The following is a 26707-nucleotide window of genomic DNA, read 5'->3' on the forward strand; positions in this document are numbered from 1 at the left end:
TTTCCGTGGGGTTGATCGGAGAAAAAACCGCCAAAAGTTTGAACATTTTGAGTAATGGCAATTGGCAAACAATTAAGTCAACCACCTCGAAAATAAATTCAATCAAATCAAATTTCTGATCCGTGATCCGTCTCTCTCCTCCATGATCTTCAATCTCTCTATCAATGATCTCCGCTCTGTAGCTCACTACGGTAAAAATTTATGCAATGCTGTAATTATCATTTGTTTTCATGTTAATTTGTTTATTTACGATGATCGTAATTATTTTAATTACGCGCTCATACCCTAACCCTAATTTCTTCCAATTTTACAGATATATCAATTCTTGAGTTTCATGACGACGATTTCTGGTGATTACAATCAAGAAAGTCGGAATTTCGGCGACGTAATTTGAATAAAGGATTTGAATTTCCGAAGTTTTAATCAATTTTGGGGGAAAATTATCTTCAATTCCGGTTAGCTGACTTATCAACTTTGATTTTCATTTTTATTAAAAAATTGAAGACAATTTGTTTAAGATTTGCTCATAATTCTGAATTAAATGTTTGATTATGTTTGCATTTTCACGTGTGTAAAAAAAAAGAGGGAATATTAGTAATAAAACGACTCCACTGGGGATCGAACCCAGAATCTCTGGTTTCGTAGACCAGCGCCTTATCCATTGGGCCATGGAGTCCTGGTTGTTTTCTTTTTGCTGGTAAATAGTTTTATCTGGCTCGGTCAAATCAATAATATGTTAGTTTTTTGTTTTTTTTGGGAGAGGTATTTAATTTACCGTTACACAAATGATTGAGACAAAGGGAATATTTGAGATATGGTAATGGTTGGCGTCTTGGCGATGTTTCTGACATTGTTACACTTTTCGGTGTACCTTGATGTGATGGAAGTGTTCATGGAACCTTTGGTTGCTTGGGGTTTTGGACAGTTATTTTGAGTCAAATTCGACATTCGTTTGTTGGATATAGGGTATGTATTTATGCATACTTGGTCTTAGCAGTTGGCGAAGTACTAAACAGTAAACATTATTTGAAATATTGCGTTTTGAGTCTTTGAGACGACATGTATGTGAACTTGTGTGGTTATACATAGCCGAGTCTAAGCCATATAGATTGAAACTATGATCAAGTTCAATTAGTATTTTTAAAATAGAAATTTAAGAGAAAAACATTCCGAATGATAACAATGATGTATCTTTTGAGCTGATTATTTGATTTATTGATAAATAATTGTTGAACGATAGTGTAGGAACAGCCGAACAGGTTATTAGTCTGGACGCCAGATTCCATTTATCATAGATAGCTAGATACGGAGTACGTATGTGAGAATGATATTAGATGTTTATTGTATCGCTGTCTTAGGTCTGACAATCGAGACTTCTTTTACAGAGATTCACTTAGATATATAAGCAAAATCTTTCCACCTACTACCATCTTGCTTAAATGGAGAGCCAGTTCTCGTGATCTACATGATGTTTTGGGTTCTTTAGCGAGAAGTTAGATATTATTAACATTGTTGTGTTTTCTTGTTTCATTGGAGAAATGATGATTTACCTATCTGTAGTGTTGACCTTGAGACATGAAGATCTTTTGTTCCCTTCAAATATTCAAAGCACCCACTTTCAAAGACATCTTTTTTGGGGAATCAATGTATAGATGCTTAACAAGACTTGGAAATTCTAGAGGTTAAAAACCATTATAAGACGGGGCCAAATATTCGAAGTACTAATTCAAAAGCAGATATGCTCAACATGGTATCAACTTGGAGATGCTTGAGTTGCCTGACAATTGATGTTAATTAAGATTGTTCCGTATTTAGAATCTTTAGATGGGATTCTCATATATTTGGTGTAAAAAGGATGATTCCCAGGTTAATACATTTTGAGATTTTTTAGCAAGTTTGAAGGGATATGTGAATATGTCTTTGTTTTGGCCAATAAATCCATTGATGCTCAACAACTGAGCTGCGCATCTGTACAGAACTAGAATTTCTGATTGGTGGTTAATTTTCTATCCACAAAGGTATGTCCACTGAATGGTTTCAAAACGAACCATGTCCATGTCTGTCTTTTCGCTTAGAGTGTGAATTCCCGACTCCTGTAGTTCAGTTGGCATCAAGCTAACCCCCTCTTTCTTTGGATTCGATAATCCATGGACGTTAAACGCAAACAAGGACTTCCACAAAGACAACATTACCGCCATTGTCTCAAAGGTCCCTAACTCTGATGACATTAGGTGTTTGGTATTCGCAACATCACCATCGTGTTGAAATATAAGGGATTCTTTGTTTAGAAATTTTCTACTATCAAGTTTCCTGTCTAATGGTTTAATAGATGTTGCATATAGGCCTCCGCAACCATTGACCTTTCCCATGGTATTTAAATTTTCTGTTCTGATTATAAGAGACATATAAAATATACTTATCATCCAAAACGTTAGCTAGCTTACGTTTTTTCTAGAATCCTACTCTGTTGTTGTAAAAGGCTTTGTTTACATTGGTTTCATGTTTCTTTTCTTCCCCCCAATATTCAGTGCAAGCTCGTCCATTTTAGTTTGCTGTGAACTGTTCAATCTTCACAGTTCTGTAGTATTCACACTTAGAACTAATGCAGCAGTTTTCCTTTTTATCTAGAACTAAAATGGCCGGCTATGTTATGTGCATTTAATAGTTTTTTATTCCATTCTGCTGTTGCCATTTTTAATATTTCTTCTCCCGGACTGTTACGACTAAAAATGTGCAATTTCTTGTTTTCATGAATGAAAAACTTGTTTGTTGTGAAGGAGCTTGAGATTGTTTAAGGCTTCTTAAGGCTTAATGTTGAATTGATTAATGTTCCAGGCAGTGAGATTTAATATGAGGTGCTTTTCAATTACAGGACGGTAAAGGATTACAGATTTTATATATTCGGGCTTAAAGTGTCAATTTTTTGAACTCAGCAGCTGCCTTGGAGGGTTTAGGTCTTGAGGTCGAGTAAGTTATTGCTACTTTATTTATTATGCTTTCCACTTGCTTTTTGTTATTTTCTGTTCTATTCTATGATTAAAGTCCATCTGGTATTTGTATTATGTGTGGGGAAGCTTTGATTTGCCTTAGTTGAAAATTATTATGTTATAATATAAATGGATGCCTGATCTTAATAGAATTTTATCAGGATGACGAATCTTTGTCAAATATGGTTGAGAACTTCATATCATGATATCTATCTTTTGTTCCTCGATGTCAGCATCCAAAAGCATTTATATGCATGGATGTAAATGAGATTACGGCACCGCCAATCAGGAAATCGGACATATCCCTCGGTAAATTCTCATATAGGTAACATTTTTGGTCAACTGCAGCTCACTATTAAAAGTATGATCTAACAAGGAGGGATCTGGCAGTTTTATTTCTAAAACCTCTTCATTGGTCTAATCTAACAACTTATTTCTTGCCTTAAGCACGGTTTGAATCTAAACTTTGACTACTAGCTACTTTGAAAAGGAAACTATAACTATGATTTGTGGTCGGTGGAAGATGGAGAAGAAAATACAAATGCATTTTCAGGGATTTTTTGCAAGGCTTTTGTTACGAATTTGTACATGCCAATGATTCAATGAACTCTGAGGGAGCCAGGGATAGTGTTCTTTTTTTAGGAGAAGGGATCAAAATGGCTGTCAATTTTCAAACGTTTTAAATCAAGGCCGTAAGTTCCAAAACTCGGTGATTTACATTTTTACTTGTACATGTGCTCAGGGGTAATGTTGTTACCACCTGATCCTTTTTTCAAGGTTCATTTCTTTCTTTCTGTTTTTTTTTTTCCATTTTCTGTTGTAGAGGAAACCATAAGGCCCACAAGGTCGATTTTTGATTCCGAGCCGTCTAGAATTCATTTAACAGTACCATCCCTCAATGTCTCTAATTACATAGGTGATTATGAGTTTTTAGTTTTTACACAGCTAAGTATTGTTGAGTTGGTCATGAATGTTCACATTTTCAAGTTTGAATGAATTGGAACGCTGAAAACATTCAAAAGAAAAAAGCTGTTGATATTGATTTCAGGAGTTAGAGCATTAGAGAATCATAGGTTTATGATACATACTGATGCAAGATTACAGAAGCCATTTTTAAAAATGACCATTTAGATTACAGAAAAAAAAAACGGAAGGGCGAAGGAAGAGAAGGCTGCTTTAGATCAAACAATGGTGCTCCTCACTGCCATTTTATATATCTTAGCTGCCTGCAAAAGTGTTCAAAGCAAAAGGAATTAATGAAAAAACCTAATTAATAGTCGTGTGTTGGGTCATTATCTTTATAAAAGCTGAGAGTAGGTTTTCCTATTGGATTTTTCTGTGTCTTTCAATGTTTTGACAACAATTTAATATTGGAATTCCAAGACCAAAAATTTGGTGGGATCTCGCATCATTTTGGGATGAGATTTCATGTTGCACTTTTTATCTTTGATTTAGAGACAGGATAAGTAGGGTAAAGAAGGAATATATATAGATTCAGTTTCTCTTTGTGATTAAACTAGCTATATTTGGTGTTCAAAGAACTTTACGACGTATTTGATAATCAAAAGACAAACTATGTGCAACTTCAACTGTATCTTCCAAGTTTTCTTGAGTTTCAACGTCAGATGATTACGCATGGTACATAAACATGACATAATGTAAGCTAGTGATAACATTCACTTAATTACAAGTCACAATTTCACATGCATTATCAAATGTAATGCAATGTATTAGGGGGTTCAGATGTTCAGTTTATACATAAAGAGGCCAACAGTCTTCTTACATCCTCAGTATATTTTAATTTATGTATACATAATATCGTTTTTCTTTAATTATTGTTTTGGCGTCTCAACTTGACATTTAAAACATGATCTCTCAGGTCTATTACACGACCCTGATCATATATGCTTTGTGTTTGTTGTAGTTTTAAAACTAATACTGTATGTCATATTTTGACACCTGAGCATTTGAGTACTATACATGTTGGTAGGATGTATATACCTTTAGTCATCATTGGAACCCATGGAGTTTCCTTGAGGATGGCTTGTAGTTGGGAAAGGGAACTTGACCCTCTTCAATCATTTTGATGTCAGCTACAAGGATTTCATAATGCCTCCTGACTTCCTCAACGGATTTCCCATCCACAAACCTTGCAACATTCTGCCAGCGGTCTTTTGTGTCCTTGTCATACAAAGCAAGCGCCCTTTCGAAATCCTTGTTCTGTTGTGCAGTCCATGGTGAGCTTAAGTTCCTACCAGGGCGGTGAAAGTTTGATGACATTATGTAGGAAATCAAAAAAGAATATTTAGTATAATCCTTGGACAGGGGAATTATAGGAAGATGAAATTGATGTAGTAACTTGCAGGCTTTGATTTTTGCTGAGAGTTGTTAGGATCGAACGCTACTTATAAAGAGGAAGAAAGGGTGGCAAAACAGAAGTGAGATAAGAGTGTGTGAGAGAGCCAGTTGGCGAATATGGTATCAGCTAAAAGGTGGTGAAAACGAATGACTAATCGCATTTCAAACCACACGATCGAAATTCCATTGGAGAAATATAGCAAGAGAGCACAAGAACAAAAGAGAAGGGAATCACTTTGAAAAGGATGGTAAGAGAAAAAGGGAATCTCTTCTTGAGTCTATGACTCTAACTTTATGGACTATGTATTTTCCAGGAAGAACCTCCTTTTATCACAGGGGAAAACTGTTTGATTTTATTTTTTAATTCTTTTCTCTTAGGGAAATTAATCCAAATCTCCGGGAAAAGCCTTTCACTAATTAGAGGTAAGGTTGCGTACCTTTGAACCTTTTATAACGCTATTCTTGCCGAACTCAGTCTCTCCTTGTCATAGCGTTCTTGCTAAAAAATTTCACGCTTAGGTAGCGAATGATGCGTGATCAAAGTAGAAAACAGTACCAACAGTCAGTTTTCAACTCCTAAGAAGTCTCTTATGGGACACAAATGGATAAGGGACCTGTTTTCTTTTCATTCCCCTTTTCTGTTAACATCAAAATTAAGCAATGTTGCTTATATTTGCAAATGTGACGTGAAACTGAATTTTATTTATTTCTTATACTTATTTTTTTTTTCCAATTGTGACAAATGAATATATTCTGTCCCTTTTATAGAAAAACAAGTTTTTTCAACCTTGTCAGATTTGTTATTATGTGGCAAACAATTATTCCAAGATTCCATAGAATACATCTTTTGCACTCTTGTCTCTTGGTTTAGAAAAACTTATTTTAAGCTAATTTGAGTCGAACCTTGCTACACTTGGCGTCGTTTTGAATAAACTTGAGTCAAACCCGAGAGCCCACCGCTTCGACTGTGCTCATTTACCGCCCTTATTTTAACTTTTCTTGTATACTTGAGACTAGTATAGTGCATTCGGTAATTGATTGCATTTGATAGGTATAGATGTTTGAAGTAGTACAACTTACTTGAATGATGATGAGTAAGTACCGACTTAGGATATAAATTCGAATAAAAAAGTCATTTTTTTTTTTCGAGTTTTGTCCTGTGCAATATTTCATCAAAATCTGCATGCCATCCTCAAAATTTGTCTGCAACCAGATTTGTCCGGACCCCTGGGTCCTGATAGCTTAAAGCTAAGGTAAAAGCCAAGAAATCAACACACGCATGCTAATATTGATATATTATGGCAGTTTTTTGGTATTTGAGTTGCGGATTTTTTTGCTCAGAAACTATATTCCAAAACCATTTAATGGCCACCTGGCTAACTCAGCCTAGATTGCTTAAAGTTTGTATGATTGTTGATTGAGGTATGTGTTTGTTGTTGTCTACCGCTGCTAAAATCAATTGCTAGCATACACATATATTTCCTTTAGCTGATCTGTATGATTCGAGCATGTGGCTCGATTTTACACACGAGTGTAAAATCAGCTTTGTTTTCTTCAACACTAAGGACTAGAGCTGGCCAACAGTGCAGATACACCCAACCTGGCCCGCATATTGGGCCCTCATACACCCAACCCGTCTGACTTGCTCTAAACCCTGACCCACCCCGCCTTTAATCTGGCCCGGTCCGCTACCTGACCTCAAGCCGGCAAAATTATGCATGAAACCAATAGCGATTTTGGGGAGAGCTGAACGGGTAAAAGAAAGAAAGCATGAACCAGCCCCAGCCAGAGTGCCAGACCGCCCCAACCCGCCAACGTGCCAAGCTTGAGTCCAACCCTGACTTGTCTAACCTACCCTTCCCCTAGGGTCGTGTCAGGGTTGGTCTAGCCAAATCGGGTCCATCCCAACCCGGCCTGTGGCACCTACTGAGAACATTCACAATGATAGGACCTGTTTATCAACAGTTACCATATCACATCATTTACCATCATCAACTTAAGACAAATTACTGTCAACCATTATTATGTCCTTGTTGAAGCTCTAGCTGAGTTAGGACTTAGGAGTATACAATTTTAACTTTATCTCAACTATATCGCTAGAAAGGGTAGTGCTGAAGGGCCATAAATAAGTTGCTTTACCTCCATTTATTTTCGACCCTCATATATTTAAGAAAGATATATTAAATTTTCCTGAACATGATATTATTCCCTCGACTTTGTATATTATATTTCTCGACTGTAGTCATGAAGATCCTATAGTTTCAGTTTGCATGAATTCAACATCCAAGAACGATAAATAGATAGAGGATTTCCTTCATTTATTTTTTTGTTTTTATTGAGAACAATCAAAATCAATAAGCTTTTCTGCCCAACTTATTGGTCTTTTTATTTTTATTTTTGGTGGCGGCGGAACCCCTTTTTTAGCCAAATGAACAAGCCATTTACCAAACCTTTTTTTTATTAATATACTTATTGATCTCCTTAATACAGAGTACCAAGTAATGTTTTGTTCAAAAAAAAATAAAATATACAGAGTACCAAGTAATGATGCTGGTTTTTTGTTTTTTGCCAGGAGGGCTAAGTGCTTCAACGAAATGCAAAGATCGTGACCAGTGAAAAGGAAGTAAATTAGGACAGTGACAATGATACAAGCATCTTTCTTCTAAAATGTCACGTGATGTCGCGTGGGCCGCGTGGCATAAAAGACCATTACAGTACTTAGCAACGGACTGTCAAATTGATAGAGACAAAAACAAGCTACATCGACTCGATGGTGGGCTGGTGGTTGAATAACTACTGTTCTTTGCCTTGCAACGACTTTTGCTTTGAGGTATCATACTCAACCTCTTTACGTCAACTAAAACTTTTAAGTATTCTATACTCTGTATCATTTAGGGTGTGTTTGGATTGAGTGATTTGGAGGGAGAGTAGGGAATTTAAAATCCCTTGTTTGGATAGCAAATGAGGGTGGAGGAAAATGGAGGGGGAGAGATTTGGAGGGATTCAATTTCCCCCATCCAAACCTAATCAAAATCTCTCCACAATAGGCAAGATTTGGAGGAAAATTGTATCCAAACACCCACACCCCATTCCCCCTCCCCTTCCCTTCTCTCCCTTTCCCTTCCCTCCTTCCCCCTCCCCTCCCTTTCCCTCCACTTTTGCTATCCAAACACACCCTTAGTATCGAATGAGAAGGCGGCTAGTACGCTCAGGAGTGGCGCACGTTCCCTTGAGATTTTTCGCCTTGCTAATTTTAAAACTTGGTTCCGCCATTTATGAGAGTAGCTATTTAGGTAACCTAACCGTCGTACTTTAGATATTGTGATAAACAACGGTATAAAAAAAGTCTTGTTAAAATGAACTAGGAAGTTTGGAAAACCATAACCTAACATTTGAAAATGAAGGTCATTATAAGTCTCTTTCCCAGCTTATGGCATGTGGTCCTAGTAAACACTGACCAACCATATACAAAGAAGTTCCCTGGGGATCATTACTAGTGCTACTCTCCACTGTTTGATGTATTTTCTTTCACATTCCAGAGTATCAAATCTTCTTATCATATTGGATAACAAGATTTACCAGTCATGAGACTCATTTACCTTTTAAGAATAGACCTTACAACGTTACCTCACTGTAGTTCTGGTCCCAAATTCAACCCAGTTGCTGCCCAATGGTATTGTAAGCCAATTTAGAGGAATAAGAATTATTAAAGATGCAGATCAGGAGATAAAAATAGAATTGCCTTAGCAAAGGGATTTATGCAATATTCTTGGCAAAAGGTGATAAGACATTAGGACAGATACCAAATATACCCTATAATAGTAGGAAATATAGGAACTATAGGAGCCAGAAAATGTATATTTGGAAAATCTAGAATTTTTGAAAGGACAACGATAGAACGCCCTTGGATGGTACTGAAACTTTTTTTTTTTTTTTTTTTTTTTTTTTTTTTTTTTGGAATACAGAAAGAGTTTTACATTATAGTGATTTACCACTAAACCATACCTATAAACTACAACATAAAACACCATAGAACTAGTAATAACATAAACTAAAGCATAGTAACAATTGCATCGGTAAACGTCGTGTTGATGGCGTACGACGGTAGTCGGGACACGCTCTTCAAATTCAAAAATCACCCCAATCTCTAATGGATGATCAACGCTAGCCAAAGGAAGACACCCATCTTTGTTTGTCTTGATTGATGTAGCTTCAGAGAAATACCTGCAACAAAACCCAAAAGAGGGTCTCGGAGATTCATCTCCTTGGCTGTGAAAATCTTCCTCGGAAATCCAACGAGTCTCCACAAACTCATTTTTACTCATCTTAATAAAGACGACAGAGAAATACCTACTACAAGACACAAGAAAGCGTCTCGGAGATTCATCTCCTTGGCTGTGATACACCTTATCTGGACACCAACGAGCCCCTTGACCCAACGAGAGAAAACAAAGTGCACTTACGCCCCAAGGACGTAGAAAGAAAAGGCGGGAAACAAACCACAAAAATCTGTCTCCAGAGGAGAATAAACTCCTACACTTTGTAACACAAACCCCGCTGACCAGGACCCCAAAGTCAAGAATAGCGAGTAAATAGTTGGGAACTAAAGGAGGAAACCACTTAAAATTCCCCCTAACCAAAACCATCTCAACAGACCGCAAAGAGTTATGCTCAACACTGACCCGATGCAATATTACAGTCGTCATTATTAACCCCTTAATAAGCTGACAACCAAACACCCCAAAGATTAAAGGACCGGACACCCTTAGCCAAAAGGAGGTAATTAAGTGACGAACAACCACCCCAATGCATAAGGGACATGACACCCTTAGCAAGTAGGAGGTTAAGATTATTTGGAAAACTGTAAAACAAAATAAACAAGGATTAAAAAGCATAATAAGATTGAAGTGGAGACCACCGCATCCAAACCAACCAACCCCACTACCAATCCCCAACTCGAACCTACCACGTCACTTCAAATCGAAAAGACCCACCATTCAAGAAATCATTCCTGGACGAACACAACGACGACCACATCAGCCACACCAAGACAACCGAAAAGGCCCGGCTGACACACCAAAACGAACCAAAGCCAACCCTAATCCCAAAAGAAGTCCCCTGAGGCCCGGATCATACATGCAACAAGACCAACAATGTCCCAACATAGAAACCAGACCCGACAGACGCACGGATGAAGCCGATAGGTGGGGGAAGGGGCGAGGGGAGGGGGACACCTAATCGGCCAGACCCAAAAACATAAAACAACACCACAAGACAAACAAGATGGGTTATACCCATCGACATAGAACAGGGACAAAGAGCCTTACCAGGGGTGGGGGAAGGGGCGAGGGGAAGGGGAACACACCCTGGCCAGGGCTGCATGCAAATCCGACGCAGACAGGACGGAGAGACGGAGAAAAGCGACGACTTGTGGATCAAGGAGGCAAGCAGCCGTCATAGCCAAACGATCAATCGAGATGAGCGGAGCCGCGCCAGAAGAATCAAAAGGAAAAGGAATGAGATCAGAACAGCTAGGCGAGACAAAGAAAGGCGAAGTGACTAATCGCCGGAGATAGGCCAAGGGATAGACCCATCTCCGGCGAAATGGTAGGGAGAGAAAGAGGAGGTAATGGGTAGGTAGAGGAGGCGGCGGATCAAGGGATTATAATTTAGGGTTTTTTGTTGTTTAGAGAGAAGGAGGAGAAAATCTAGAGAGAGGAGGTTATTAGCGTTGTAACGATGGTACTGAAACTTAGTATCATCCTCTCACATGCATGATGTAGGCCTTACACAATGGGGAGAGAATTGTGTAGAACCCACATGTGCATGTGAGAAGGTGCTACTAAGTTATTGAAACTTAGTACCACCTGATAGCGTCATCTCATTTCCTGTTTAAAATCCGTATCGGGGTCACAACACCTTACTTCCTCATGCACCAGTGCACCACTAGTTCATAAAGCTAACCTGGTTAAAGAAAGCCTTATATAGGAGGGGTAAGAGAGTCATTTCACTTTCTTTGGCTATGTAATTGATGGGAATGGTTGGGCCAAATATAATTGTGAACTTATACTAAGAAAGAAGAAAGGGAAATTATTTTTGGTGTTGATATGCTTAGTTTAAGCCTTAGAGGTGTATAACTGTATACTGTGGCTGCCTAGGTTGCTCGGGCTCTTCAATATTACTTCGTGTACTCGTGTCGGACACTGGACATTCGGACACTTCATTTTAGACCAAAAACATGAATGTTTTTCATAAAATAGACGAATCCGTTACTTGGACACGTACCTGGGTCGGATAGTTCTAACCAAGTCTGAGCAACTAGGGGCTACTGCCCAAAATTTACGAAGAGAGTAAGTGGGCTGCCCAAACGCTTTTGAAAGATTAGCTAGAGGGCTTGAGGCTCATCTGGAACAAGGGCTGATAATCAATCAGCTTCAAGCATATGGACTTTTTAATCAAATGGTAGATAGGACGAAGCCCACTCAAAATCAACCTTTGGGCCATAATGTTATTTAGATGAAGTCATGAAGGTCATAAATAATGGAACATTCTAAAATTGATTTGAATATGAATTTTTTTTTTTTTTTTTGACAGTAGGCGAGGACTTACTTATACCCTTGCATTTTTAGCAAGGATTTGAATATGAATTTGAATTCTCTTAAATGTACCAAAACTTTTGCTATAACTCTATAAGGTGCTACAAAATGTGCTGAACTTTGTCAACTACTCCGTATGATAAGATTTTAGAAAACAATGGTGACATACATTTTACTCCCTATGTTTCTGCGAAGCTTGCTAAATAATTTTCAAATATTAGTGGTCAAAGTCGAATTAGTTTGAATGCCAAATTTGAAAGTTGTCGTTTTGAGGATTAATGGGGTATTTGAAACAAAAGCATGAACTTGACTATGGAACAAATGACATTTTTCAAGATCTGACATCTATTTGATGACGGCGATGAGCACCCTTTTTTCCAGCAAAATCACTTCAGTACAGACCCCTTTTATAGCTTCCTGGAGTGATGTTAATATTGTTGATACTCGTGTTCAAAGCAACTAAATGATGTTTATGAGGTTTTTCTGTTAAGAGCTTGTGAGCTATGTTTGTCATTTACAGTTGAAGGTCTCCTATGAGGCTATGACAAGTTTGAAGCCAAAGACCCAGAACCCTCACTACTATTCCGGAGCAGGTAATATAAGCATCCCGAGCCTTGAAATAACCAAGTTTGGTTCACAATCAGTCTTCTTTGGTGTCACCGTGTTTTGATACTCGAACGAGTTGACTGTCCACAATAATTGATAAACCACCTCTTGATGAATGCCACCTCTTAGGCATTTTTTTTTTACAGTTGTAAAGAAAGTTTTTTACATAAAGCACATAGGACTCGATAGATCCGGTACTAATACTACATTATTTTGATACAAAAACTTAAACTTAAATTAGGGGTGGGGTTAGAGGTTTCTTCAAAGAGTTGTTGGAGTAGCACATTGAGGATGTCGGTCCTTTTCTTTTCTTCAGTAATTGAGCTTTAGGAGAGTACCTGCAACAAGACACACTCACGTCACGAGAACGTGGAAATTTACCTGGGTAGATATACATTGCGTCTTGGAGATACAAGTATCGACGTAATATTCATTACAAGTCATATGGAACAACCTTCATATATCTTTAATTCTAGGGTAATTATGCGTAGATTTAATCCCCTTACCCCGCAATAGGCAGGCCCCATTGAACTAATAGGGTAATGCTGGTATAACGGTATTAATGTTGCATTGTTGCTCGGACGGAAATGATGCAAAAATTGGTGTTGCATTAGTACGATGGACACCACTCATTGATATCCCACCAAATACTCTAAAAAACCTTTAGTAAGGAAATTGTTCTGATATTGATGAATGTAATCAAGTGTTTTTCTTCTTCCTGTACTTCCACTACACGGATGGGATTATGATTACTTCCAAGGTCGCGCACATCCGTCTTTCTATTTTGGTATATAAAAATATCTTCTCGACTATAACTTTAATATAATTATTAGGGGTATTTCAACACAGGTGGGTCTCAAAATTATCTTGACTTTGTTTGCAGTCTGGTCTACCAGGCAACATCATACTTTTGATGGACTAAATATCATAATGGCCTGTTTTTTTCCAGTTGGAAGGAATCCACACCAAAGGCAATATGTTCAAAGGTAAGATGATAAAAATTAAAAGTGCGGTTTTTCTAACTCGTCTCCTGAAGGTATGTGTTGGACAAACCGAAATAATATATTTAGTCTCACAAATCTGGGGAGGGAAGACATATGTGGTGCTAATTTTAGAGATTGAAGGGTGAACCAACTCATGATTAGATATGGGATAAATATGTTATGCTCATAATTAGTGTACTCAGTCTAGGGGACGAGTGAATGTGTGGCAACGGATAGGACTAGGCCCATCCACAAGCATGAAGGTTAGAGCTGTGATGCTCGGACTCTTCACCTGACTCTGTGGATACGATCCGGACATGGATCCTTCTATGAGGAATCGGATCCTTCGGTGTGAGAGTGTTTTGTTCTTACTTCTTACCCTCTGTTTTGTACAGCAGCCCCTATATCAGGAGTGATCTTGACATGAATTTAATGCTGTAATAAAGTCTTCATTCATGTAAAACAAGAAGAAACTACTTTTCCTTTCTTTTGTTTGATTTTTTTCACTAATAATCAATTTTTTCAGGAAAAATAAAAATTAGCCGAGTCCAAATTTAAATTTGGATCCTCGTATCCGAGTCCTTGTTTTTGAGATTTCAAGGATTCGACACTCGGATCCGTACCCGTATCGGATCCTCATATCCAACTCCGAGCATCACAGGGTTAGAGCGGTTTCTCTATTCTATTTTGTGTTTCATCTTGTATCTCATTTTCCCACCTTGTTACACATCATTAGTTTAATAGAAATGATTACAAGTTCTTGTCATGTGAAAAATGATGTGTTGTAAGATAAAGGTAATGAGATATGAGATGGAATACAAAAGTAGGACAGAAGATCTGAACTGGTCTAGGTTGCGCCACAAAAAATAAGATTCCAATACTAAGGGCCAATTGAAGCAATACAATGGATTGGATGTCCTTGTGTTAGTTAATTCTCTTGTCGGGGTAACTAGTTAAATGGCGAGTAGGTCAATTCTCGTCAGTTAAATAGTGCTAGATAAAAAATGGCAAGGTGTTTTTAAAAACCATCAATTAGTCTCCCTTGTGACGGGTTACCATTTGTGACGGATATTTTGTGAGATAAAATGGTAACAAAATGGGTTAGTGGAGAAAGGGGACCACATGAATAGTGTTGCAGAGAGAGAAAAAGTGGGTACTTTGTGAGGTAAAATGGTATCCGTCTTCAGCTTGTGACGGATATGTCACGTCTTCAGTGAGAATTTGTGAAAAATTTCTACTTTCATGGGATTTATTTGAAAGATAAGTTACTAGGAAGATTCTCCGATTTTTTTTGTTCGTTCACACGCGTGACTCACAAGTCACGAGTTAGAAATTGAATTGTAAACCACTCGTAATTACTTATACAAACCCACTTTGATTATTTCTTTCCCTTATCTTCCTCTTTTGCCTCATACTCGTAAGTCTTAACCTCTGCCTCCAGGCATTATGTTGATAATTGTGGTTGGGTATGTGACACATCAAATTATGATGACCTTCCTTGTTTGGATCACAAATTCTTGTTTGTGACGGCACATATCCGTCACTCTTGAGTGACGGATACCATTTTACCTCACAAAGTACCCACTTTTTCTCTCTCTGCAACACTATTCATGTGGTCCCCTTTCTCCACTAACCCATTTTGTTACCATTTTATCTCACAAAATATCCGCCACAAATGGTAACCCGTCACAAGGGAGACCAATTGTGTTTGGATAGAGCTTTTGCAAACTTAAGGTCTTGAAAGACTGCGCCAATATGGCAACTAGGCATTAAGCTTGAGGAACATATGGATGCTTCGTGAGTTGGTGTAACATGGGTTCCTACTTCCTACTTCCTAGACACCCCCTTGAGCCTAGAGGCCTTGTATTTTCAGTATGCCCAATTTACCAACCACCAAATTATTTCGACCGCATCACGACATTTTTCAGCTTCATCTGAGTCCTTCTGTTGAGTTTATGGATTCAAGTACCTAAGAGGGGGAGGGGGTGAATTAGGTACTATTTAAAAAATTTATAACTCCAACTTTATTTAATTAAAGTGAGTTACGAAAACAAAAGAGATTAGGAGATACTTTGGATAATATTGAAAAACTTAACAAGTATCACGATGAATATTTGTTGAAGTATGAAAGCAACAATCGTTCTGACTGTATCTATTTGTCTCAGTTTGTGGAATATGACTGCAGACCAAATGCGCGATATGATGATGAATTACTTCTAAGGTTAAGCAAAGCAAAGCAAAACAAACAAAGTAAATTGCAGCGGAAATAAAGTAAAAAACAATGAACACGAGATTTTTGAATTGGTTCGGCAAATACTCAAGTGCCTACGTCCAATCTACCTTTTTATTGCTTTTCTTTTAGTGATCTACTCCGACAACTAAAAGACCCTTACAATAAAAGACACCAACCTACTCCGGTTGTAAAGCTAGTACAAGAACTACTCCGTTCTTATGACAAGCTAACTCGCAACCTACTCCGGTTGCCAACTCACAACCTACTCCGGTTGTCAAGAGTTAAAGACTACTCCGTCCTAAACTCTACTAACACACTTAGAATGTTATAGGATCAAGTTTCCACTAACACATTCTTAACAAAGAATAGAAATGGACAGCTTTTACAAGATCAACAATTCATAAGCAAGAGAGTTTAGTATAGAAAAGCAATAGTAGCCACGACTGTAACAACTTGAAAACACTTGAAGACTTTTAAAGGTTTTTGCAAATAAAACACGATTTTAAGCTTTAAAAAACAATTTGCAAACATGAAAGAATTATTTCAGAAAAGTCTTAGGTTTTATGAGGGTGAGGCACGGTTTATATAGAGGAGGTGAGTGAAGGGGTTGCTAGGGTTTTGAAGGGTCAAAGACCTCACATGTGAAGGACAATAGCAACCATCCAAAACTTGCACCAAAGAGGGCTCTTTTGCAAAGGCAAGAATAGGGAAAGATGGTTTGAAAAATAACCTTAAAAGCTCATGCAAATTCAGAAAACAAAGGGAGAAAAGACAAGTCACATGATGACAAGTTAACACTAAAATGGCAAAAAGCATTCTTTGTTTTCTTAAAGAGCCAAAGGGTTGAATTTGCATAAAGAGGAAACATTTTGAAAATAATAATTCAAACCACTCTTTAATGAAGACCACCTCCTTAATAAAAATCTGATTTTTATCTTTGAAAAATATGAGTCACGTGAAAGGCTTTTGAAAGATAAAAAGGGACTTCAAGTTTCTCGAGTCGTGGCAACAATCCAAATTTGTTTACTTGTAAAAAGCAATAAATGTCTGATTGTTTCTATTACTCTAATATACTCTACTTTCTCACTTGTACATTAGATGACACATGACTTATTACAATGGGATTAATAACAACTTCAACACTTCTTAATCCATGCTTGATATGATCAATAAACCTGAAAAGGTAAACTAAGATGACACAAATCAAATGGGCATGTTATCATCAACATAAGGAACCCAACACCTTCTTAAGACGGGCAAATCCATTGTAATAAGATTAAAACGAGTCAAATAGCAATTAGTTGAGGAAAAGTTTTTTTAGCTAGTTTCTAGAGTACCTAGACATTTTTCTTTTATCTCATCTATTATATTTGACCTGTTTCAAGTTTAAGATGAATACAACCGTCTTAAACAAGATTTTACGTGAACTTTGATGTGTAGTTACACGCAAGCGTATTAAGAAATTAACAGAGTAAGAACTTCCTTAAAGATCTATATACTTTGTGTATCCCGATCTAATTCAATTCATTCGTTCTACTTTGATAATATAACTTTTAAACTATTTTCATAGCGGTTAAAACTTGAATTGAGTTGGGACAAATTAAAATTAAAATAAGGATAGGATAACTCAAGTAAAACGTGAGCTACGCGCTAATGCTTCAAGATAATTGTTATAATAATATTTGAAACAATTATTATTAGAAATATATGTCGACTGGCAAATGGACTTAAAAGAAGTTGGTGATGATATGATAGAGTGGTGTATGATAAGCAAAAGAAGAGTTAAACATACATTAATGGAGTTGTTGTCAGGTTGTCTGTTGTTTTAAGATATCGACTTTGACACAAATCTTCCACCCTTCTTATCTTTCACTTCCCTACAAATCTTCAATAATACTCCCTACATTATTGTAATGGATTACAAGTATTTATTACTTCGTATTTTTTAATAAAGGTATGCTAATATGAAGAAATAGATAATGTAAAATATTAGTGTATGAATTGTATTTTACAAGAATATTCTATATTTACGATAAAATTCAATACAAAAACCATTCTAAAAACATTCTAGATACAATAAACATTATGTAAAATATATCAAAAAAAAAACTATGTAGAATATATCATAAAGTTCATGCTAAAGTATAAAACCGATTTTGGACTCCAACCATCAGTTTAAGCTACAGTTACATCCATACTTCAAGTCCAAAGGGTTTTTATGTGAGGGGGCGTACTAGAATATAAAACCGATTTCGGAACTCTAATCATTTGCTTAAACTTTTGATTAAGATGATTTCTTAACATTTTTACATTATCTATTTTATGGGGTTCAATTGAACTCCACAAACCCCTCAAAATTACCACCAATATAATGCTACAAATCTACAATATACTCTCCATGTAATTTCCCATGTACAATAGCGAATTTGATTGAAAATTAAAAATTAAAAATATTCTAGCGGTCTAAGATTACTATGACTATATAATTGACTAGTTAGAATATACCTATGAGCTATGACATAATTACGTAACCTTTAAATTCACAGTCTTTAATTGCAACTTGGATTTTCTCTAAATCCTTTTATTTTCTTTTACCAGTATAGATTTTATCATATAAGAGGGTAATAATGACACGAGACAGCTTGTAAACGGCTCGAGCTTAACTTGGTCAAAGCTCGGCTCGAGAACTTAACGAGTCAATTTGAGCTAACATTGGTTCGGGTCGAAAAGCTCGCGAGCGGTTCGAACATGAGTAACTAGATAAAATCTTGCTCTTATTTTATAAAATATTTTATCATGATTATATTTTTGTATCATCATATCAAATGTTCTCATTAATTTGTTCAATATTTTTTATATATAACCTTCTAATTGTGTTATTAAGAATATCGAAAAAAAAAAAAAAGCAAAAATTAAACAATTATGTATAGGCTTGAGTTGAGCTCGAGTTTAAGCTCGTAAGCTTGATAATGAGCTCAATTTTTCCATGCTCGGATAAGCTTAAAATCGACTCGACTCGTGATCACCCTTACATGCAAGTTGTAACCATCTAAAGGCCTCAAGTTTAAGCAATAGATGATAAATTGAGTATTAGAGAAAATAGAGTTCCCTTAAAAAAAAAATTGAGTATTAGCTACTTTATCTTTTCTTTAGGAATAGTGAATAGTGATTCATTTGGTATCAAATTAGATGGGAGAGTTGGCCTTTTTATTTCCTTTCCAGGTGCATCCTTCCGACCTTCCCCTGCCCAAATTCTCAATCTGGCACTTAGTGCATTTTGGGGCATCTTCACGTGACCTTTGACAAAACCTGTCTCATATTCTTGGTCATCCATGGCTATCTACTTGGCAAACGGTTTAACCGAACGGGTGATCTTCACAATTTCGAATTACATCAGGTTGGCTCGGGTCGTTTTGGTTTCGTATTTGTTATTTTTAAGTTATTTAAAGGTGATGGTTAGTGTGTCAATAATAAATATTCAGGTCGAGTCATATTAAATAGGAAAGGGTTTTTTGTCAAACACAACCTTTAAAATTTTTTTTTTTCCAAACACCACCTTTAAAAAAAAAGTTTGTAAAACACAACCTTTAATAAATTTTTTGTTGCCAAACACGACTTTTTGGCTGAAGGACTTAACATTTTGCAATGGGGTAACTTTCAATCGATGTTTGGGATAGCAAACGATGTCGGTTTGAGGTGTTCTTAGACTCGTTGGAATGGTGGAAATATAAGCTTTCCACGGGTTATCAACACGATGGTCAAAAGTGTCCTTATGTGGGGTCTATTGTTGTGTAAAGTAAGGCTGGTCGGAGAGATTAGCGAATGGTCGAGGATATTTAGTGGGTCTTTTAAAGAGGTTATGATGCTTTGTTTGGTCTGAAAATTGGTATGCAGGTAGCGGGGAGTGTAAGGTAGGCCGTAGTTGTGTTGTTTTTGTGGTTGTTGGTTACAAGTGGTGGTTCGAGGGGAGTTAATTTGAAGGTAAAAAACATTCAAAAGAATGTCAAAGTAGAATTTATTTTTTGTTGGTCAATTTACTCACCTCAAACCAACACTTATAACAAACAACCACAAAAAACAACACAACTACGGCCTACCTTACACTCCCCGCTACCTACATACCAATTTTCAGACCAAACAAAGCATCATAATCTCTTTAAAAGACCCACTAAAAATCCCCGACCACTCGTTAATCTTTCCGACCAGCCTTACTTTACACAACAATAGACCCCACATAAAGCCACTTTTGACCATCGTGTTGATAACCCATGGAAAGCTTGTATTTCCACCTTTCCAACGAGTCTAAGAACACCTCAAACCGACATCGTTTGCTATCTCAAACATCGATTGAAAGTTACCCCATTGCAAAATGTGAAGTCCTTCGGCCAAAAAGTCGTGTTTGGCAACAAAAAATTTATTAAAGGTTGTATTTTACAAACTTTTTTTTTAAAGGTGGTGTTTGGAAGAATTTTTTTTTTAAAGGTTGTGTTTGACAAAAAACCCAATAGGAAATAAGTGCAATTCGCATTAAAGGTCAAGCTCAAATCCTTACTTTGGGTGTCAGGTCCAGTATAAGTCGGATTATTCGGGTCAGGTCATTTGAAACGGTCATTTTGTTAGGACAACTTTCTACCTTTTCCATTTCATTATCTTCGGCCCTTTATTTTCTAGGATTAATGTTACAAAACTTTGACCATTACTACATTAAAAAAAAAACAATATAAATGAGCTAGGTCTCATCAAGCTAATACTAAATTGGCTTCACCATTGAAGTAACTTGTAGCTTGAAATTGTTGTTGCTCAAAAAAATGATGTGGCAAAGGTAAGCTAGTACCAACTAGCTTACCGTTGTGGATGCTCTTAGAGCATTTCCAATGGTTGAGTAAAAGGACTTGCTTGCAAATTCTTAAAGTTTCAAGCTAGTTGTTCAACCATTGGAGAGCTTCACATAAACTAGCTTAGTTTGAGCAACTAGCTTCATGGAGCTAGTAGCTCAAATGCACCCACAAAGTGATATATGTCAATTAAATAAATGTATGTGAGTTCATTTAAGCAACAACTTTTATTGCTTAACCATTGGAGGAGTTTGTAGTTTAAAAGCGTTCTAGCTCAAAAAGGTGATGTAGAAAGTTAAGCAAGTCCAATGGTTTAGCATAGGGACTTGCTTGCAATTTTAAAATTGCAAGCTAGTGGCTAAATCATTGGAGATGACCATGTATGATAGCTTGGTTGAAGTAACTAGCCTCATGAAGCTAGTAGCTTAAAAGTGGCCCACAACTTAAAATCAACCAATAGGAAAATTAGTTACATGTTTTAATTAATTAAATAAAATTTATGAAAGCTAGCTAAACCATTGGAATAATATGGTAGCTTAAAATTGTTGTGCTTAAAATGTGATGTGGATTTGTCAAGCTAGTAGCAAGTAGCCTACCATTGGACTTGCTCCTAGCAAAACCAAATAGTGTTCGATTACGAAAGAAGTACCGATGCATAAATATAACGGAAAATGCATGAGGTGCCTTTGAACTTTGATATTTTGCCCAAAATACCCAATTTTTTTATCCGGAAAACTTTAAAAGACTATAACTCATGTTTACGAGCTCAAAATGTGACGATTTTTTTTCCAAATGGATTATCTTTTCGAGAAGTACGACTTGAAAAAAAAATGTCGAGTTTGGAATTCGTGACCAAGAGATATGGTCACTCAAAGTTTGTTCGGTAAAAAAAACTGACGTACAAAAACTTCTAGCCACAGGGTCCAAATACGACAATTTTTTTTTTCAAATCCTAGTTCTCAGAAAAATAATCGATTTGAAAAAACAAATTATCTCTTTCTGAACTCGTAGACACGAGTTATAGCCTCTTAAAGTTTTCCGGAACAAAAAATTGGGTATTTCGGACAAAATTCGAAACTTCAAGGGCACCGCGTGCATTTAATTTTCCCTATAACGAAAAACATACTTCACCAAAGTGACATCTTAAAAACCATAAAAAAGAGAGCGTTTCTCTTCATCGTCACACGCCCTCCTTTCCTCCACTAGGTACTTTAAAGGCCTACTGTCGCTGTCTCTAAATAACTTGATAAGACACTTAAAATTGACTCGACTCAATGCGATCAATCAAAAGGCTTACAAACCAAATCTAAACCTGAGATGACCCGACCTCTTGTGACTTAAGAGTCTTGTACTCTCTCCTAGTCTCTATTTTCTTCCCTTTGTTTGTGGGCACGAGTATTAAGGCAAGGAATAAAATAAGAGTAAAAGAGTTGGGTGGGGTTTGGTGATAGGGGAGAGGTATGAATAATTAGGAGTTAAATAAGGAATTGTGGAGTCAAAACATTAAGGAAAGTAATAAAATATGGATAAAAGAGTTGGGTGGGGGTTTGGTGATAGGAGAGAGGGATGAATAAAATAAGAGTAAAAGTTTCCAAAATAAGAAAGGGGAAGAAAACCTGAATAATCCGTTTAAAGAAATAGGGAAGAAATTAGTGAATAAGAGGGAGTATTTCTTTTGTCCTAAATCATTTGTTAAATTTTTTTTTTCTTTTTTTGTGAGTATTTTAGTTAAAGACAAAAAAAAATTTGGAAGGAGCACAGGGGCGAATCAAGAGGGCCCGGGTTGGCACGTGCCCACCGTGAGATCCTAAATATCGATAATAAGTATTTAACATAGGCTATAATATAAATAAGGTTAAATGGCGCAGTGGTAAGAGTTATGTATAAACTAAGCGGGGATCTGGGGTTCGACTCTCTGTGCTTACAAATTTCACTTTTACAACCCTCATTCAAATTATTATAAACCATAAATTTAACAGTTTATAGACTATACATCCAGATGTACAATGCTATTTATTGTATATCTAAGGTTATTTTGGTCATATCTTTATTCCCTCTCTCATTCAAATTATTATAAACCATAAATTTAACAGTTTATAGACTATACATCCAGATGTACAATGCTATTTATTGTATATCTAAGGTTATTTTAGTCATATCTTTATTCCCTCTCTCCCTCTTTCTTCATTATGCAGTTAATTAATCATCTTCTCCCATTAAATTAATCAATCAACTATTAATTATTTCTCTCCTTCTTCAATCATAATTAATAAGTATTTAATTAATTTTTACACATAGCGGAGGAAGTTTCGAAGGCGGATGAAACACCATATCTATCATCATCATCATCATCATCATCATCATCATCATCAATGGAACATGAACATCAAAGGAACATGAAATTTCAATGAAATTGAAACATTTAACTCATAATCAATGACTTTGGAAAAACAATTAGAAATTAAAATCTCCTTGTATTCTTGAAAGTTTAAACTCGTATTCTTTTCATATTAGCTTGTATTTTTGAAAGTACATTACAATTAAGTTTAAGCTCGTATTCTTTTCATAATAGCTCGTATTCTTTTCATAATAGCTCAGATTTTTAAAAGTATATTACAATTAAGTTTAAGCTCGTATTCTTTTCATAAAAGCTCGTATTTTTTTCATAATAGCTCGTATTTTTGAAAGTACATTACAATTAAGTTTAAACTCGTATTCTTTTTATAATAACTCATATTCTTTTCATAATAGCTCGTATTCTTCATGTGAATTTAATTTACGAGTTCATAGACATTGAAGCTGAAAAATCGGAATTGGTTGGACTTAAACGAGTATGGAAGTCTTCCACATTAGAGAACAATGGAGTTTTTTTCGTTTAAGAGAGGTTTAGAGAGGGTTTTGCAATAATCGTTTAGTTACACTGAGATTTGGAGAGGGAGAGTGTTTTGTTTAACAAATATTAGATTGGGCTTGAATTAAATATACTATAAATAGACCAGTTGTATAATGCTAATATACAACTGGTTGTAGGATCTTATTTGTGTAAATTGTAAATTTAAGGTTATTCCTATCATATTTAAATCATGATTTATTGTCATTCGAGTTTGTACCCTAATATATTTATAGACTATAAGGGTGTTGTATTAATTACGTTAATAACTTAATCCCTTCGTTCCAGTAATATATTTACACTTGTTTTATTTTTTCCTCACAAAATAAAGCAAGTGTAAATATATCACTGAAAGGAGAAGGAGTGATAGAAGTACGTATTGTACTATTCAAAATTTGGAATACTGTTCGTATGCAACAAGCGCATGTATGCACACACCTACTTATAAATCAATGATTACGCAGTAGTCACCTACTTATAAATCAATGATTCGTAACAATATACTCCGCAGTCTGCAAGATGGCGGAGTCAGGATTGGAACTTAGCGGGGGCTAAAATTTTAAAAGGGGGTAAACGGATAATGGCAAAAGAGGAATTTTAGTTAAAATTTCGAAAATTTTAACTTAAAACTTCAAAAGTTTTAACCTCCAGTGAGAACGAGCGCCCCTACTAACCCTCCTCTAGTTCCACCACTTTATTATGTGGGTCAAATAATAGGAGATAGTGTTTGCTTTGGTATCCTAACCACTCGGTTTCTAGTATTCATCAGCTTATGGATTATGACAAATAATGCTATAAATGAATGCTCTGTAAAGACAATATAGTGGAGCCTTTCTGCAATTTATGTTCACGACTTCATGCATCGAATCTATTCTCCTTATTACTCACTCCTTTTGTTTCTTTTCCACCTTTCTCTAAAGGATAGTAATTCCACTCTTGAGACACATTTTTACCTCATTAACAGACTCTTGTTATACATATAGGGCAAGATTAGTTGAAACAAGAAATAAGCATGATTCAAAAGTTTTTGCAGATGTTTCACAATTAATTGCATGCCTTGCAATCATTTAGGGAGTACATTGTATCTATGAAACCGAACACGATTTTGTAAAGGAGAAAAAAAATGGTTCGACACTCAATATCTACCTAATCATGTGAGATTTTAATAGGACAAAAATTCTCGGTAAGTAGACAAGTTTCAACCTATGTTGTTTAGACTCGGTTAGAAGTATCTGACATGGTCTTAAATGAAATGTCTCAGTGTCCTACTCATGTCTGAGTATCATGTGTCTAATACGGTATGCGAGGTAATATTGAAGGGGCCTGAGCGACACAGGTTTCAACAATGATGCATCCTAATTCCTAAGAGAGTTAAAGTCGAGACCAACGGTAAATATAGAGTCCAATAATTCTGAGAAATAGAAAACTCAATGAATCGGGAGACACAGATGATGATGTGTTACATACATTGCTATCTACCAGATTTTGAATTAGCGATTTCGTTTGTTCAGCAGTCACCTGTGATGGGACCGATGCTTGATAATGTAGCACCCACACACAAGGCCACAACCAAAGGTAACAGGTCATAGAAGACTCACTGTAATATTTGCTGCTTCTTTTTTATGATTTTTCCTGTTTACAGGAACTACATCTTTTACTATTTCAACGAGGTTTACACCTCTCTTACTCTATGAAGAGAAAAGCAGAACAAAGATAAGTGGGGAACAAAATAGGGAAAGAGGAGGAAATTGAGTGGAATTACTTGAAAATGGGCATGAACTGTATTATCCTGCCACTTTGACACAATGAGAACATGATGATCCTACAAAACAAGACTGAAATGCGTGAGGCCTCCGTGAGATACGCCCTATATTCCTGTCAATAGTTTACGCTTACTTTATTTTGTGAGAAGAAAATAAAGTAAACGTAAACAAAGGAGTCCTAAGCTACCACTACACTAGTGTAACCAAAGAATCCGAAGCAGGAAAAAGAGTGGCTGGTGTGGCATTACTTGATACGGAGTAACTCGTAAAAAAGATTTGTTCCTATTTGCATACTCTTATTGGATTACTAATAATTGCAGGCTTGAAGCTGCAACAAAGGACAGAAACATCTCTCCTCCATCCGTGACTATTACAGACTCCCTACCTTGAGCTATTAATTTGGTGAAGATGGGCAAAGAATGAGTGGATTCCCTTCGCTTCGGATCCGCTAAATGTCTATCAATGCCCGCCTATTTCACCCCTGTCTCTCTATCTTTTCTATTATTAGTTTCCATTCTGATCAGACGACAACATAGATAAGATGGAGATGACAAGACTTCTACCAATTTGGCTTTGACTCATCCTTGCACTAGTATCTTCTACAATATTTATTGTTATTGTTATTATTACTCTCATTATTTGGGTTACCTGACAAATACCTCCCAAACAAAATGCGTAGTTAGGCTGTCAAATTATCAAAAATGAGGTTCGGATGAAACAAATTATCAATCCACTGTACAAAGGCTCGGTTTCGCTCGACAACTTTTCACTAAAGCCGCTAAATAATGAATTGTAAAGAAATACAAATTCAGGGAAAGCAAAGCTGCTAAATCATTCAGCGACTTTGCTTGATACTACAACGTTTTAGTTAGCCAGAAAAAAGAACTATTGTAGCAAACCGCTGACATTCAGGGGCTTGCTACAGTACCCATTTTTTTATTTTTTAGTTTTTATTTTTTAGTTTTCTTGTTTTGCATTTTAACATAAGCCACTAAATGAGTCGCCGAATTTCGCTACAAGTCGTTAAGCGACTCAATAGCTAAAAAACCATTCTACGTATACCCATTTTGATAATTAGTTTCACTAGTTTATTTATTTTCAAATCTAAAAAAAACCTCTTTTCATCTCTTCTGCTTCTCCATTTTTTCAATTTCATAGTTCGCATTTTGTAAAGTATAGAGTACGAGTATTAGTTACAGAGTATTTCTATTTTACTCCGTAATGTTTATCAAATGATAACGGAGTACACGCCGTACTTATTACTACTACAGTACTACTAAGACTACTACTCCATATGATGACAAGTACATTTGAAAAGATTGTTAGAAGGGCATTTCCATCCCCTTTACCTGTTGGACAGCTTTCAGTATATGCATTATTGTTGTACACCTTTTTTTTTCTTTATCAAATTGGCTCTTCAGCAACTAGTGTTGTTTTATCAGCCTCTGGTATATTG

General features: G+C 36.2%; 1 protein-coding gene, 1 long non-coding RNA gene and 1 other non-coding gene across 7 annotated transcripts; 1 reads left to right on the forward strand and 2 right to left on the reverse strand.

The window, feature by feature from the left end:
* Positions 1–26008, forward strand: LOC141599316 (uncharacterized). 5 transcript variants are annotated; one of them, XM_074419298.1, is made up of 7 exons: positions 1–191; positions 314–455; positions 2873–2967; positions 7918–8175; positions 12462–12534; positions 13431–13533; positions 25572–26008. In XM_074419298.1, exons 4-7 carry the CDS (start codon positions 8116–8118, stop codon positions 25639–25641), a joined length of 306 nt encoding a protein of 101 aa, XP_074275399.1. In that variant the 5' UTR covers positions 1–191; positions 314–455; positions 2873–2967; positions 7918–8115; the 3' UTR covers positions 25642–26008. The 5 variants fall into 5 exon arrangements, 2 of the variants coding, with proteins under 2 accessions (XP_074275399.1, XP_074275400.1); XM_074419299.1 differs by having other exon boundaries at positions 13497–13533; XR_012523798.1 differs by lacking the exon at positions 13431–13533.
* Positions 604–676, reverse strand: TRNAR-ACG (transfer RNA arginine (anticodon ACG)). Its single transcript has one exon. It is a non-coding gene; the product is annotated as a tRNA-Arg (tRNA).
* On the reverse strand, positions 4002–6051 carry LOC141599317 (uncharacterized). Its single transcript, XR_012523800.1, has 2 exons — positions 4989–6051; positions 4002–4213 (listed from the first exon to the last, which is right to left on the reverse strand). It is a non-coding gene; the product is annotated as an uncharacterized LOC141599317 (long non-coding RNA).
* Positions 26009–26707: the final 699 nt, after the last annotated feature.

The sequence above is a fragment of the Silene latifolia genome, chromosome 9, assembly GCF_048544455.1.
Source record: "Silene latifolia isolate original U9 population chromosome 9, ASM4854445v1, whole genome shotgun sequence".
Taxonomy (NCBI): Eukaryota; Viridiplantae; Streptophyta; class Magnoliopsida; order Caryophyllales; family Caryophyllaceae; genus Silene; species Silene latifolia.